The 16,738-nt window shown below is 39.0% G+C and overlaps 1 protein-coding gene across 2 annotated transcripts in view; it reads left to right on the forward strand.

Moving 5' to 3' along the window:
- The first annotated feature begins 47 nt into the window (after positions 1-47).
- Positions 48-16,738, forward strand: part of KDM1B (lysine demethylase 1B) — a 30,298-nt gene continuing 13,607 nt past the window's right edge. For both annotated transcript variants that reach the window (XM_081325952.1, XM_081325953.1), the window contains exons 1-12: positions 48-104; positions 3,662-3,755; positions 5,289-5,413; positions 6,298-6,387; positions 8,098-8,209; positions 8,938-9,054; positions 9,874-9,912; positions 11,923-12,127; positions 12,351-12,529; positions 13,265-13,441; positions 14,871-14,945; positions 16,171-16,308. In XM_081325952.1, coding sequence (XP_081182078.1) covers positions 3,666-3,755; positions 5,289-5,413; positions 6,298-6,387; positions 8,098-8,209; positions 8,938-9,054; positions 9,874-9,912; positions 11,923-12,127; positions 12,351-12,529; positions 13,265-13,441; positions 14,871-14,945; positions 16,171-16,308 — 1,347 coding nt within the window. In that variant the 5' untranslated portion in view covers positions 48-104; positions 3,662-3,665. The remainder of the gene's footprint in view (positions 105-3,661; positions 3,756-5,288; positions 5,414-6,297; positions 6,388-8,097; positions 8,210-8,937; positions 9,055-9,873; positions 9,913-11,922; positions 12,128-12,350; positions 12,530-13,264; positions 13,442-14,870; positions 14,946-16,170; positions 16,309-16,738) is intronic.

A 16,738-nucleotide genomic window follows, 5' to 3' on the forward strand; every position in this document is an offset into this window, starting at 1 on the left:
ATTGTCTCCTCCCCTCGCCCAACACGCCCCGCGCTCAGGCCAGCGGAAGCGGCTGCGGTGTAGCTGGTGCTGGGTCGACCAGCGGGGGGGAGGACTGGCCGAGGGTAAGCGTGGGTCCGGGGGGGGGTCTTCTTGCGCCCGTTCCCTCTTGGGGGTGGTGGGGGTGGTAAACGTTAAGGTGGGCCGGAGGTTTTTTTTTGCCTTTCTTCGACCCACGGTCTCTTCTCCTCCTCTTCCTCCCCCCTCCCACGCTGCGTGCCTTTCCCCGAGGAATCCTCTGTTGCAAAAATGCGCGCCTCCGCGGATCGGGGACATTTGCGCCAGAAGGGGTTACTTCTTGCTTTCTAGAGGCTGAATTTTGAAAGGCAAGCCAGCCGGGGACTTGGCCCTGGAGAGGAATTTCAGTGCCGGGGCGCAGCAGTCTTTCTTGTTAACACCCCCTGCCCCACCCCCGCACACACACACTGCATCTCGTCTCCGAGCCATGGGCAGAGCGCCTTTTCAGCAAAAGGGGCAAGGTGGAATTTTTTTTAAAAAAAAAGTATTGTTGTTGTTAGTTGCGAAGTCGTGTCCGACCCATCGCGACCCTATGGACAATGTTCCTCCAGGCCTTCCTATCCTCTACCATCTTCTGGAGTCCATCTAAGCTCACGCCTACTGCTTCAGTGACTCCATCCAGCCACCTCATTCTCTGTCGTCCCCTTCTTCTATTGCCCTCAATCTTTCCCAGCATTAGGCTCTTCTCCAGTGAGTCCTTCCTTCTCATTAGGTGGCCAAAGTATTTGAGTTTTAGCTTCAGGATCTGGCCTTCTAAAGAGCAGTCAGGGTTGATCTCCTCAAAAAAAAAAAAAATATATATATATATATATATATATATATATATATATATATATATATATATATATATATATATATATATATATATATATATATATATATATATATATATATATATATATATATATATATATATATATATATATATATATATATATATATATATATATATATATATATATATATATATATATATATATATATATATATATATATATATATATATATATATATATATATATAAAACCTCTACAAAGATCGTCAGAGGGTAAGATTTCCAGGCAGGGTTTTTGTCTCCTTGGAGACACTGAAGTGTTGAATTGAAGGGATTCTAAGAGGGGATTCCCTTAGAATTTATCAAGGCAGATGATTGACTAAAGCTTTTTTTGTTGTTTTTTTTTTGGTTATGATCTGAAATGGATGTGACATTTCTCCTCCTTGCAGAAAAGAGGAATTGGGAGGAATCGAGACTTCCACAAAGAAAGAGGATTCCGGGCTGCTTGTGCCGCTTTTTGTTCGGTTTTACAATGCTTTTTGTTTCGCTTTTGTATTATTACAGATTGATTTGACTCACATCATCTGAAAATTGGGTTCTTGGATTTCTGGGTAAACAGAAAGCTGCCCTTTGTATTATGAAACTTCCGAGAACCATAATTTTCTTCTTTCTCGTGCAATTATTTACAACATTTTCTTATTTATAACAGTTCATTTAGTGATCTTTTGAAATAACAGTGGCGTAGAAAAAAGTGATTTATGACCGTTTTTCACACTTATGACCCTTGCAGCATCTCCATGGTCATGTGATCAAAATTTAAATGCTTGGCAACTGACAGTGTCTTGGGGTCGTGTGATACCCTTTTTGTGACCTTCTGGCAAGCAAAGACAATGGGAAAGCCAGATTCAGTTAACAACCGTGTTACTAACTTGGCAAGAAAGGTCATAAAATGGGGCATCACTGAACTGAACTGTTGGATAGAACCCAGTGCTCCAGTCTGTTGAGATTCTTCTGAATCTTGACTCTATCTTCCAAAGTATTGGGAATTCCCTCCAGCTTGGTGTTGTCTGTCTCCTTCTAATCCCCTTATCTAGCAAGAGAGAACTTTGAGGAACCCCACCTAATGAGAAGGAAGGACTCACTGGAGAAGAGCCTAATGCTGGGAAAGAATGAGGGCAAGAGAAGAAGGGGACGACAGAGAATGAGGTGGCTGGATGGAGTCACTGAAGCAGTAGGCGTGAGCTTAACTGGACTCCAGAAGATGGTAGAGGACAGGAAGGCCTGGAGGAACATTGTCCATAGGGTCGCGATGGGTCGGACACGACTTCGCAGCTAACAACAAATTGCTTGCTTCTCTCCATATAAATGTAGCTCCATTGAGGACTACATGCTGAGTGCAGTTAGTCAGTCAACTACACATCTATTTGGTGGTGGTGCTGTCTATCTCACATTGTTCTATCTTAAAAAGAAGTAGACTGTGATCTACTTTGTCAAATGCCTTGTTGAAACCCCAATACGCTCTGTCCACAGCATTTCCCTGATCCAGTAATTTAGTCACTTTATGAAAGAAGACAGTAAGGTTTGTCTGGCATGATGTGTTTTTAACAAACCCACGCTGTGCTTGGAGTCTCTGTAAAATTACCCACCCTTTCTGAGGGTTATTTTATCAGCCTAGGTGTATCTCAGATTATCCTGATGGGAAGATCTGGATGAAAAGTTGCCATACCAGGATTTCTTCTTGCGATTGCTTGGGTGGAAGTATTTTCCTACCTAGGTCTAAAATAAACAACCACAAAGTAACATTAAAATCACAACACAACGCAATAAAAAGCCCAAAAAAGCAATAAAAATATAAACAGATAAATAAACAGATGACAACATTCATAATTCTGAGGCCTTCTTAAATAATTCTGCCTTTAATACATTCTAAACTAATAAAGCAGGGACTGGTTGAATTTTAGTTGAGAAGGGGATCCAAAACACCATCCCAGAAGCATAGAAGCAGTATCTCTGGGCTTCTGTTTTGGTTTACAAAGATAGGGAGCTACTAGAAGGATCTCTAGCAAGGCCTCTTTAAGGAAAAGAAGAGTCAGGATCAGAAAAAGGAAAGAAGGCGAGGTTGTCAGAATACAAGCGAATTTGAGGGCTAATCCACATGGAGCCCCATTTCCATCTGTCCTGATTGCCATCGTTCACTCCCTAGAGACTAAAATGAACAATGTGAAATTTGAGTGGGCCACGAACAAGGAGTATACTGTATATTGGAGGTGGTGACCCTTTGAGAGCTGTATGCAACGAAATTTCATTTTGATGTATGCCGATTGGTGTACATTCAAAGTGACAATAAAGTTATCATCATCATCATCTCCTGGGAATTGCAGGTTGGGCAGATGAAAACAAATTCAGCAGAGGAACCTTTTACATATTTTTCCAACAATTTTAGATATGTTTTTGTGGATCCAACCTTTGACCATAAAGGAGCTGCTTTCATTTTCTTCAAAAACCATTCTTCTCTTTTTTTGCCAAGACCTTTACAAACCAACAGAGATTTCCTTCAGAATCTAGGCAATCCATGGATGTTACATTCTTTTGAGGGGGGGAATGAGGAGCTTTGTTACGATTACTCCTTATTTTGTGTGCTGTGGTCCTATATATAAATTATTTAGTTTCCTACTTCCTAGTTCAGTTGACAGATCAATTTATTGGAATGGTACTCATTAAGTAAGATCAAATATGGCCTTTTATCTACGGAGCACAGCAGGGCACTTCAAACTCTCCATTAAGGAAACTGCTTAATATCCCGTCTCTTTCTCTTTTTAAACCCTTCAGTACCATGTCAGGTGGAAGAGTCCGAACGAAGAAAAAGGCCACAGCTTTAGATCAAGCACTTGACAACCTTCCGTTGAGAAGTTCAGGAAGACAGGTACTGTATGTTTTTCTAAATATATAAATGAAATAATAATCAGTTAAATCTTGAGCATACATTTGCATTTCCGATGCATCTTTCCCCCCCCCCCCTCAGTTTGTCTATGTACCTGTTGCCTGGCTCTCCTGCTAGTCAGCTGTTGGAAGAGTGAAGGCTTGTAGTAGATTCAGAACACTGAGTTCATAAGGTTGTACATTGCATGGATAGCAACGTGTATGGAAAGCAATCCTTCGCTGCTGACCAGTATCTCCCAAATAAACAGAGGGCAGAAGGCCAGACAACAATTATGGATGGGGGGAAGGCAAGAGAAACTATTTCATCTCCACCCTTGCATTAGATATAATAAGATAGATAAGATAACCTTTATTGTCATTTTTTACTGTGAGCACACTGGCACACATTAAAAATGAAATTCTGTTGCCTACTCTCAAAATTATATATCTATCCATACCCGTACATAACACACATATATATCACACACATACTTATACCTATATATATATCTATACCTATATACCTATACCTATATATATATGCACACACATATACCTATATACCCCTACATACATACCTATACCTACATCTATCTATCTATCTATCTATCTATCTATCTATCTATCTATCTATCTATCTATCTATCTATCTATCTATCTATCTATCTATCTACACACACACATACATATACACACTTATACATACACACACACATAAATTAATTACTGTCCATTTTGAACACATAGCGGAAAGAGGAAATATTGGATTCTGTGATGGCTTGAATGTTTGAAAAGAGTTTTAAGTACCTGAGAGTCCTATTAAAGTTATCTCTTCAAAGTGTGTCTGTGCATTGGAACCTAAGCATTTGAATCTTAGTGTCCCTGTTGTGTGGTGCTTTTTAAAATTAAGCTTCTTTTCAATTGGAATATTGAAGCAATTTAGAGCATAAAAAGATATCTAGCCTCCATCCCCCCACCATTAAAATAAATAACGTTATAATTGCAGACTGGGCTGTTTCCTATCTGGAATACTGTCTATGGAGATTCTCAATCATCCGTGTCATGGTTGTCCCAAAGATGCTTTTCAAAAGGCAACTGGACTTTTTTTTCCCCCTTTGAAAATATTTTGCTTCCCATCCAAGAAACCTCTTCAGTTCTGACCGGTGGAGAATAGAAGGATTTATATGCTTTGCAGTCATCAGTCTCTGAAGGGACATCTGGAATGCTGCTTTTGGGGGCTTGGCTCCTTATCCCTCTAAGAACTAGTTACAATCTTTGGATTATTAGGCTGCTCTTTGTTATTGCTTTACTCAAAGTAAGACATGCTGTATACACAACATTACCAAGTCTTACACAGTTTTTTTAAAGAAAAATATTTCTTCTGTGCCCAGCTACTCATGCAGCATTTCCATATGAATTCAGATGGTTGCAAATAGAGGTGCAGCAGAAATTCAGGCTTTGTCAAGCACGTGCTGGAAAACAGATTGGGTAACCGCACAAGCTTCTTTAGTCACAAAGTTCTCTGTGTACCTATCAGGTGAGGAAAAAGGCAGCAGAGGCAGCTGAGGAGGATGAAGAAATATCAGAGAAGAAATATCGGAAATGTGAAAAAGCAGGGTGTACTGCAACATGTCCAGTCTGCTTTGCTAGCGCTGCTGAAAGGTTTGGATTTATTTATTTAGTTTTATTTGTAAAATTTATTGGCCGTCCATCTTACTGTGGGGTAACTGGGTGGCTTACTTTATTAAAAAAAATGTATAAAATGTAAGTGATATAAATAAAATATTATAAAGTTCCTAGTTACTGAGTCTTAACTGCAAAGATGGGGAGGGAGTAGTATTTTGCCAAGATAGCCAAGAAACTTTTGTTGATAAGATTTTATTGATCTTATTTAGGACTTGTTCTTTGGTTCTAAATGGTTTAACAATTGTAAAGTCTCTGGAAGTTAGGCTGGATATAAATTTAAATAACAACAACAGTAACAACAAACATAATAAAATGTCCTCATTTTTAATTCAGGAATTTTCATTTTATTTTTCTATTCATTTTATTATTATATGCCAAGGAAAGCAAGAGAGAAAAGAGAGGGGGGGAAAAACGAAGCTTACCTGCTCTGTAACACTAAAACTAGACTGTAAAGTGTAGGTTATTACACTGCTATTGCCCAGAAATCAAAGGGGGAAATAAAGCAAATAAACATGCAGTCCAAATCTCAAAGCAATCTGTCATTTGTCATTCATTACACAACAGTTTGACAAACATAGCTCTGTCTGTATATCTGACAAAATGTAAAGGAGTACTTCAAATTGTTTTGTAATTGATGATAAATGGGTATCCTTCCAGATTGTAAGACAAGGATTACCTGTACAGGAAATAGTTTCAAATCTGCCATACACGTGTGTTATACAACTCCTGTTCATGACTTTTATTTCAAGTATGAATAGGTAGAAGTGCTTCATTGATGGTCAATGTGAAAAGCAATCTGAAACTGTAGAGCAAAGCATATCATTTTGGTAAACAGAGTTTTTAAATATTTTCTGTTGTAGATGTGCTAAAAATGGCTACACATCAAGGTGGTATCATCTGTCCTGCGGGGAACATTTCTGTAATGAATGTTTTGATCATTACTACAGAAGGTAATCTTATTTAAGAGTTTATACTCTGAAATGACTTCATTTGGTAGCACAAATCCTGTAGTCATTAGCAAGAAAATTGATAAGACTTACAACATAATCTTGTGTACCACACTGAGCTTAGTGGAATCTATTCCCAGGTAAGCAATTTTTAGGATTATTTATTATGCACAGTTCTGTGCTTTGCCCATTTGGTTTTGATTTTTTATAAAGAGATAACTGCTACATTTGTACAACTCTTAGATAGTTATATCAATCAAAACATGTTAATGATTGTGAACCAGGTGTTTTGTTTCTTTCTAGAACCAGGTTGATAATATATTCAGGTCCAGATTTTGCCCACCCCCATTAAAAAAGAAAATGCTTAAAATCTCAAGAGAGCCATAACTACTATGAGAACATACCAATCTCCATCCTACAAGTTTAGGAATTTAATGCAAGGATGTTAGTATCTTTCATCATGTGGGAATGTTAAATTATTGGGCAATCTGCCACTTATCAGAAATTTTGGCTGTTTAGCAGGTACTGTTTCAGTGTGACCTGGACAACCTGAGCATCTTGTATTAGAAGATGCAATACTAAGATTTTTATTTTTTTATTTTTAATTCCATTTATATCCCGCCCTTCTCCGAAGACTCAGGGCGGCTTACAAGCTTAGCATATTATTATTATTATTATCTATTAATATTAATAGATATTCTCTTTCAAAACTATGTCCAAAGCAGTCATAGTAAAAGGCAAAACATATTTTAGAATTTGGTCCTTTTTGCCTCTCTGTTGCTAAGTATGTATTGAATACACATGGGAAGTGGGAGCAGCTCCTGCTCCCAGCTCCCTTTAATAGAGCTCAGTTTCATTTGCAACCTTGCCCTATATAACAAATACTTGCAACTACCGTAGCACTTGTGAGAGACTGTAAAGTCTCTCCTTGAATTGGAAGAATTTGGAGATAAGTCGTCTGCTTTAAAGTGAAAGAATTTAAGAATTTTAAAAAAGCAGAGTTCCATAATAGATGTTTTCCATGGTGCTTCGGTTTGTACCACAGGAATCTTTTGTTCCCTTCCTTTCCCTCCCAAGCAGGTTAGGGTCATATGGACCCCAGTTACAGAGGGAAGAATCTGATCTATTAGGAAGTCCAGTTCTGCTGGCTGATGGTTGAAATTGGATACAACCCAAGATTTAGTTGCAAGAAACAAATCAAATAGTGGAATCATTGTGTAGATTTAGATATGCATGATTGCAGGGGATATATTTCAAAGCCACCCCTGGATTAACCAACATAGTATTACCATGAAATATTTGTTAGTATACTTGTCTGTTTAGTATTGCCTCAGCAAGTAGAAATACCTGAGTGGCCTTGTTTGGGCTCACAAGCTAAGCAGGAGGCAGGCCTGGTTAATGTTTGGCTGGGAGACCCCCCCCCCAGTTATTGTCTAGAATGGAGAGTCAATAAAAAAAAATTCCAGAAGGCAGCAATAGCGAAGTGTTTTTTGTATTATTACCAAGAAAATTAAATATATATTTCTGTGAACTCACCAGAAATTTGTCTTGATTTGGATTTTTTTTTTCCTGCCTGCTTATTGGAAAACTCTACTGTCTACAGTCCTATTATTTCAATGACTGTCTTTTCCCCCTTAATATTTTCCATTTAGATAACCTACAAAAACCTTAGTCTGCTTATTCCTTATCATTTACTTTTTCTACTTTTGTTAGTCATAAAGATGGTTATGAAAAATACACCGCGTGGAAAAGGATCTGGACCAGTAATGGAAAAAGTGAACCCAGTCCTAAAGCTTTTATGGCTGATCAACAGCTTCCTTACTGGGTAACACTTTTGTTTATAATGATGTTTGTTTGTTCTGAATCTTGTTCAGGAAGATTTGTTTATAATCTTTCTGAAAAATAATCGGGCACATTTTCAGTTTTCTTATTCCATGTGGTTGCAAGGTGTAAAGAAAAACTTGATGACATCTAATAAATTCTCAGTAACCCTTTCTGATACAAGTGCTATGCTGTAGATTTTGAGTTTATAATGAAAAATCAAAATAGGTAACTCATTAAATTAATTAGAACATATATTAGGGATTGGATATAAACTGTCTGCTTACATTTATTTGGTGTCACTGCAGATAATTCTAGAGTATCTTAGAATTTAGCCATTGTATAACATAACATTCTGCAAAAAAAAAATGTTTAGAAAGATGTGTGCTCCACATTGCCTTGAGCTCTCAGAAGAAAGGTGAGCAACATGTATAATAAGATTATTTATGTCAACTTTATCCCACTAAGTATTGCTTATACAAGCTATAAGAGTTTCCAGCAGGGAATTTATTCAGCCCTTACTTAGGGCCTGACTCCAAGACCTCTTCATAAAAAGCATGAGATCTGCTCCTGGATATATTGTGCCTGCTTTTTATTGTTCTCTTGTTGAAGCTTCAAGTAGTTTCCAGCAATATTTCTGAAATAAATTGGCTAAATGTAATTCAGGTTATTTTGAACCAATTTCATTGCCTTTATTCATAATTCTTAAAATGTCACTTATTAACCCCGTAGGTTCAGTGCACAAAGGTGGAGTGTGGGAAGTGGCGTCAATTGACAAAGGAAATTCAACTTACCTCACAAATAGCCAAAGCATATCGCTGTGGCATGAAACTGAACAGTTCTACTAAGGTACCTTCAACATCCATTTGCACAGAATAGGCTGGTGGCTTGGTTATTTCTACTTCTACCCCAGCTTATACTGTGCTTCTGTGAGCTTGCCTGTATATAGATGTCATTGTACTATACGTTGATAGTGATGCTCATTGGCTCCATAAACAGTTGCAGTGGTGCATCTCTTCATGCTTGCTAACCATTCATACCAGTTACTTTGCAGGAGCAGCTCGTGTAGTTTGCACTGAAGCAGTAATTCCCAATTCTTTTTTGTAGGGTCAGATTTCTTGTGAGAGTCTCTGGGGGATCAACAATGTGTTACTTACAGGCACATGACTTATCTTTTAGTGGGGGTTCACAGGTTAAATCAGAAATTAATTTAATTTTACAAAAGAAAAAACAGCGATTTTACTGTTCCTTTTGGAAATCTTGTAAATCTTGGGATGCCAAAGTCTTGTAAGTTTTTAACAACACTCACTATTAAGGCCATTGTAAGAAGTTGTTTTGGCACTTGTTCCAGGGAGCATCTGTGGCACAGCAGTTGTTTTTGAGCATAATTGTTGATCTATTTCTTGCTTGTGAAAGGCAAATTTTTTCTCTTTAAAACTACTGTCCTTCAGAAGAAAATGCTTCCTGTGTCTTAGGAAAAAAAAAACCCTACAGATCCTTAGCTTTCAGTGTCAAGTGCAATGTTGTGTGATGTTGGACACCTGCAATATACCATTGCTTCAGTCATAGGACATTATCCAAGTCTAGAAGCTGCTTCATTTACAGTACTGGTCAAAGGGGGCATTTTGTTCCAGCTGGAAAAACTCAGGCTACTTATATTTATTCCAGGTGGAAGGTTCAGACCAGTGCACCATGCCTGAGGATCTGGTAAGCAATGCCTGTGATATTAAAATTGATGGATTAATAGAAGTTGCAGGCTTAGCCATGAATACATGATGTGGTCAGACTTTTAGAACTGATCACTTTTTGGGAATGCTATTGAATAAAGTGATGCGGTTAGTATTTTTGTTCTATGTCTGCATGTCTGCATGTTACTTTTGTTTTAGAAAGATCAAAGTGGAACACTTCTACCTTCCCAACAAAGTCTTAGCTCTTAGTACTTTTCATATTGATGATGACGGAACCACTGATTGGTTCAAAATTGGGAAAGGAGTCCGGCAAGGCTGTATACTGTCGCCTTGCCTATTTAACTTATATGCAGAGCACATCATGAGAAAGGCAGGGCTAGATGAATCAAAAGTTGGAATTATGATTGCTGGAAGAAATATCAACAACCTAAGATATGCAGATGATACCACTCTAATGGCAGAAAGTGAAGAGGAACTGAAGAGTCTTTTGTTGCGAGTGAAGAAGGAGAGTGCAAAAGTTGGGTTGAAACTAAACATTAAGAAAACCAAGATCATGGCATCCGGCCCTCTCAATTCCTGGCAAATAGATGGGGAAGAAATGGAGGTAGTGACAGATTTTATTTTCCTGGGCTCCAAGATCACTGCAGATGGGGACTGTAGTCAAGAAATTAAAAGACGCTTGCTCCTCGGGAGGAAAGCCATGGCAAATCTAGACAGCACACTAAAAAACAGAGACATCACCCTGTCAACAAAAGTGCGTATAGTCAAGGCTATGGTCTTCACAGTTGCAATGTATGGCAGTGAAAGTTGGACCATAAGAAAGGCTGAGCGCCAAAGAATTGAGGCCTTTGAACTCTGGTGCTGGAGAAGACTCCTGCGAGTCCCTTGGACTGCAAGGCGATCAAACCAGTCAGTCCTAGAGGAGATCAACCCTGACTGCTCTTTAGAAGGCCAGATCCTGAAGCTAAAACTCAAATACTTTGGCCACCTAATGAGAAGGAAGGACTCACTGGAGAAGAGCCTAATGCTGGGAAAGATTGAGGGCAATAGAAGAAGGGGACGACAGAGAATGAGGTGGCTGGATGGAGTCACTGAAGCAGTAGGCGTGAGCTTAAATGGACTCCAGAAGATGGTAGAGGACAGGAAGGCCTGGAGGAACATTGTCCATAGGGTCGCGATGGGTCGGACACGACTTCGCAACTAACAACAACAATGTTAACTAGCTCAACTAGTTCTAACCATCCTGAATGAATAATCTGTACACCTTAAGACATGTTTAGAGAGTTTCCTTGCACTGAGAGAATTGGCAGATGTATCTACGTATGTACACATGCATGCATGTTAATGGCTATGTGTGAAAAGCTGGCATTGTATAGAATCTCTAGGAAATCTGTAGAATGTATGACATTTTTAGGCAAAGTATGAAATGTCTGCATTATTTTAATTTAATTTTAATATATATACTTTCCCTAGGCATTCTTTATAATACCTGGGTATTATGTAGAATGACAAGAACTATTTAGGCAAAGTGTGAAAAGAGAATAATGAAACTCTAACTTTGACTCTAACCCTAACCCTGTATTGAAAAGATATATATGAGAATGAAAGAAGAAATGCAAAATAAAATACAGGGCTTTCTTACTGGGAAAAAATGAGAGAGAAAAACTGGTATTGACATACTTGTTGCAACAAGGAAAGGGATTGTAGTGGGAGTATTTTATATTTTGCCAGTTTGCCTTTTGACATTGGATAGAATGCCCAGGAAATGTGTGAAATAGTAAACATATCATACTTTGATATCCCACTTTTGGCATTCTATAGATTTCCTAGGCATACTATAAAATGCCTAACTTCACACATTGATGGTAACATACGTACATACAATCATATACACAAACATACATACCTGCAATTTATCTTCTAATGTGAAGTTCAGTCAGGATTGAGAAATAATACTGGGGATGGGGGAAAAACTGGAGCTGTTGCTAAGATTTTTCTTCTTGACTTTTGCTCTAATGCTTCTTTCTAGAGAGTTGCTGAAGTTTCAGATCAGTGGTGGTATTCCATGCTTATCCTTCCTCCCCTGTTGAAGGACAGTGTGGCTGCTCCACTACTCTCTGCATACTACCCAGACTGTGTGGGTATGAGTCCCTCTTGTACCAGTACTCACCGATCGGTTAGTGAATCCAGTGTGATAAAAATGGAGAACTTAAAGACTCCACCTTCCATAGCCGGTAAGCCAGAATTTCTTTTCTGTCCTCCGTTAAATACTCTGTGTTTAGAATTGAATTATGACTGAGAGTAGGCATTGTCAGCTGTAAGTTCAAGCAGATTTATTTTCCCAGTGATCAGTCAACATTGCCATTGTGTGCTTTCCATTGCACTTGATCCTGGTTTTTTTGATGCTGTCGTTGTGAACTGGCTTTGCTGGATGATCGATTCTTTCTTGTGTTTCAGGGATGAACAAATACTTCCAGCCTTTCTATCAGCCCAACGAATGCGGTAAAGCCTTATGTGTAAGGCCAGATGTCATGGAATTAGATGAACTCTATGAGTTTCCAGAATATTCCCGGGACCCTACCATGTACCTAGCACTGCGGAATCTCATTCTGGCCTTGTGGTACACAAACTGCAAAGTACGTTTTACGCATTCTCAAAAGATTATCAAGTAATAACAGTTCAATAACGCTTACATGAAATATGAAATATGAAATGAAGTTAGGAATAAACCATATTAAATCAGAAGAGGTAGAAGGCTGGCAACCTCATCATGGACTCAACTCTTAATGTCTAGAACAGGGGCAGGCAACCTTGGCTCTTTTATGACTCGACTTCAACTCCCAGAATTCCTGAGCCAGGAATTCTGGGAGTTGAAGTCCACAAGTCATAAAAGAGCCAAGGTTGCCTACCCCTGGTCTATCTCATAGATGCGCAACCCATGGCTTATGAACAGCAAGAAAGCTTTCAGTGTATCTCCAGTTTAGGTTGGGCCAAAATTTTGTTTCGTGGGGAAGAGAAATGGGGATTGTAAGAAGAGAAAAAATGGTGCTTTAAGTCATGCACAATCTTAAGGAATTGATTTCATTTCTTGAAAACATCCAGAATCAGGCTAATTTCCCCTGCTTTATAGGTCATCCTTTCTGCTCCAAGAGTCAGGAAACTTTGGTCCCATCTAGTTGGTGATGTCATTATTATGCAGCAAAACTGCTGAATGTGTCATAAGATTCTTAGTCATTATTTTTCAGAAGTGTAGATGACTATAAGCCAATATTCTTTGGTTGCAAGACAGTTTGCTGCATGGCTTGAGTTGGATTTGTTTCATGACTCTTTTTTTCTTGTTTGGGCTTTGATTTTCTTTCCTAAATCTACAGGAACCTCTAATGCCTCAGAAATGTACTCATCACATAATTGTTCGAGGACTAGTACGCATTCGCTGTGTTCGGGAGACAGAAAGAATTCTTCATTTTATGACCAGGAAAGGTCTGATTAATACAGGAGTTTTGTCAGTTAACCAAGACCAAGCACTACTTCCCAAAGACTACCACAATGTAGGTCTTTTAAGATTTAGTATATCATTAAGTTGGTTACAGAATATTCTGTACAAAAACATTCTAATAAAGAATTTCAAAGTAAAAAAATATGTTTCTGGGATGTTCTTAGTTCAGGTAGTCCTCGATTTACAACCACAATTGAGCCCAACATTTCTGTTGCTAAGTGAGACAGTTAATAATAATAATAATAATAAACCTTTATTGTCAAAGTACAACATGTGTACATTGAGATTAGCTGAGCCTCCCCCCGTGCTCTCTCCCCCCAACACACAGTGACAACAAACCCTCCATCCCACCACACCATGTGAACCAACTACACCACACACCGGTCTCCCAAGTCAATTCTGCATAAGATTATGTCCCATTTAAAAGCCTAACAGCCCACGGATAAAAGCTATTTTTCAGCCTGTTGGTACGGCTGGCTATGTTCCTATATCTCCTACCGGATGATAGGAGAGTAAAGAGATACCGTCCAGGGTGTGAGTCATCCCTGAGAATCTTCCTCACTCTTCCAAGGCAACGAGCCCTGGCGATGTCATCCAGTGGTGTCAGGGGACAGCCCACAATGTCTTGTGCTGTGCTCACTACCCTCTGTAATACTTTCCTGTCCGCGGCTGTCAGACCAGCATACCAAACCACAATACCATACGAGAGGACGCTCTCTATAGTAGACCGGTAAAAGAGGGTCATTAGCCATTGTTCTACCCTGTTCTTCCGCAAGATCCTAAGAAAGTGAAGCCTCTGTTGGGCCTTTCTAGCCACCTGGGTTGTGTTAACTTTCCAGGTCAGATCTTCACAGAGGTAGACTCCCAGAAATTTAAAGGAGGAAACTCTCTACACAGTCCTCCCTGATGTAAAGTGGGGCAGGTTCTTCCTTTTTTCTCCGGAAGTCTAACACCATCTCTTTCGTCTTGCCGATGTTTAGGTGCAAGTTGTTGTTACTACACCATATGGATAGTTTTTGTAAGTGAGTTTTGCCGCATTTTATGACCTTTCTTTGCCACAGTTGTTAAGCGAATCACTGCAGTTGTTAAGTTAGTAACACGGTTATTAATTGAATCTGGCTTCCCCATTGATTTTGCTTGTCAGAAGGTTGCAAAAGGTGATCACATGACCCTGGAATTTGCAACCGTCATAAATATGAATCAGTTTTCAAGTGTCTGAATTTTGATCAGGTGACCATGGGGATGCTGCAACGGTCATAAGCATGGAAAAATGGTCATAAGTCACTTTTACCAGTGCCATTGTAAGGTCAAAAGGTCACTAAATGAACTGTTATAAGTTGAGGACTACCTGTATTCTCTAGTTGACAGTAGATCTCTTCAGTGTGAATATTATCTCTATAGTTTATGCAAATCTTGTAAGGACTATTTGACTAGGTTTAGATAAATCGTATTTGTAATAGTCCTTTTTTTCTTCTTTGCAGAAATCTGTAATAGTGGTTGGAGCTGGTCCAGCAGGTTTAGCAGCTGCAAGACAACTTCAAAATTTTGGAATTAAAGTAAGACCTGATCATATAAATCAAGACATTGTAATACTGTTTTCTTCTGGTATAATTTTATTATATTCCAATCATTTGAACACAAACCTTTATGATCCAGAAAGTATTTTAGTGAATTACTCCATTGCACAGTGGGGACTAGAGTTAGTATCTAGTTGCATAGACTAAAGAATAAGATGACTTTGAAGTTATTATGGTGTGGTTTCATTATGTAATGTAGAGTTTACCTAGCATTTGGATATGATAGATTCAGCTGTCTTCTTACAGTTTCCTTCTTTAAGAAGAACTTCATATGAGTATGTCTCTGCTTAACACTTCAAGAGCCTATATTTAGCAATAGCACTTTATATCCCGCTTCATAGTGCCCTCTCTAAATGGTTTACAAAGTCAGCATATTGCTTCCAACAATCTGGGTCCTCATTTTACTGACCTCGGAAAGATGGAGGATTGAGTCAACCTTGAGCCGGTCAGAATCAAACTCCTGGCAGTTGGCAGAATTAGCCTGAAATTTATTTATAATTTATTTATAATGAGACTTGTATGCCGCCCTATCTCCCGAAGGACTCAGGGCGGCTAACAACAATAAAATACAATAAATACAAATATTTAAAAAGAATTAAATTATGTCGAAGTCCCACTAAAACCAATAAAAACATTTAAAATCATAATTAAAACCCCATTATCATCAGTTCAGGTTGGCCTGTTGGAAAAGATATGTCTTAAGGTCACGACGAAAGGACCGAAGGTCTGGGGCCATCCGGAGCTCCCAGGGGAGCTGATTCCACAAAGTAGGTGCCCCAACAGAGAAGGCCCTCCCCCTGGGGGTTGCTAGCCGACATTGTCTGGCCGACGGCACCCTGAGGAGGCCCTCTCTGTGCGAGTGCACAGGGCGATGGGAAATCGTTCCTGGCAGCAGACGGTCCTGCAGATATCCCGGGCCTAAGCCATGTAGGGCTTTATAGGTAAGGACCAGCACCTTGAATCTCACCCAGAGGGCAACCGGTAACCAATACTGCATTCTAACCACTTCGCCACCATGGTCCAACTATTTACGTCTCACCTCACTTTTGTAATTATATCAAAAGCTTGCTAAACAACCCACATAATTAGATAATGCTCTTCTACCCTCTTGATGACTCTGGGATATTATACTAACTGCTGAAAAAAAACCCATTGATATTGAAGTATTTCTTACCACTTCCATTACCTTGTTTGTATATTACAGGTCCTTGTGCTTGAAGCAAAGGATAGAATTGGCGGACGAGTATGGGACGATAAGACTTTCAAGGGGATCATTGTGGGAAAAGGAGCTCAGATTGTGAATGGCTGTATCAACAATCCTATAGCACTAATGTGTGAGCAAGTGGGTTGCACTTTTGAAGATGACACATTGCAGATAACAAGCTTAGTATATATTGATCCCTGTAAATGTACATGTGATTTTGGATACATTTTACAAGGACTTTTGTGTTCCACTGAAGGGCTTGACCTGAAGGCATTCTAATTGTAGGTTTTTTGGGAAGTTTGGGAAATGTTTCTTTAGTTTTGTCATATGGAAAAGAGCAAGGATTTGTCTGAAGGTTTGTATGGAGGAATAGGATATGAGGAGTTAAATACAATTCTTAAGAGCAAATAAATCATATTTTAACATTTTAGCTGGTGCTATTAAGCTACAGATAGCAATAGCACTTAGACTTATATACCTCTTGCTAGTGCTTTACAGCCCTCTCTAAGCAGTTTACAGAGTCAGCATTTTGCCCCCAATAATCTGGATCCTCATTTTACTGACAGTT

Source organism: Vipera berus (genome assembly GCF_964194415.1).
Source record: "Vipera berus genome assembly, chromosome: 3".
NCBI lineage: Eukaryota > Metazoa > Chordata > Lepidosauria > Squamata > Viperidae > Vipera > Vipera berus.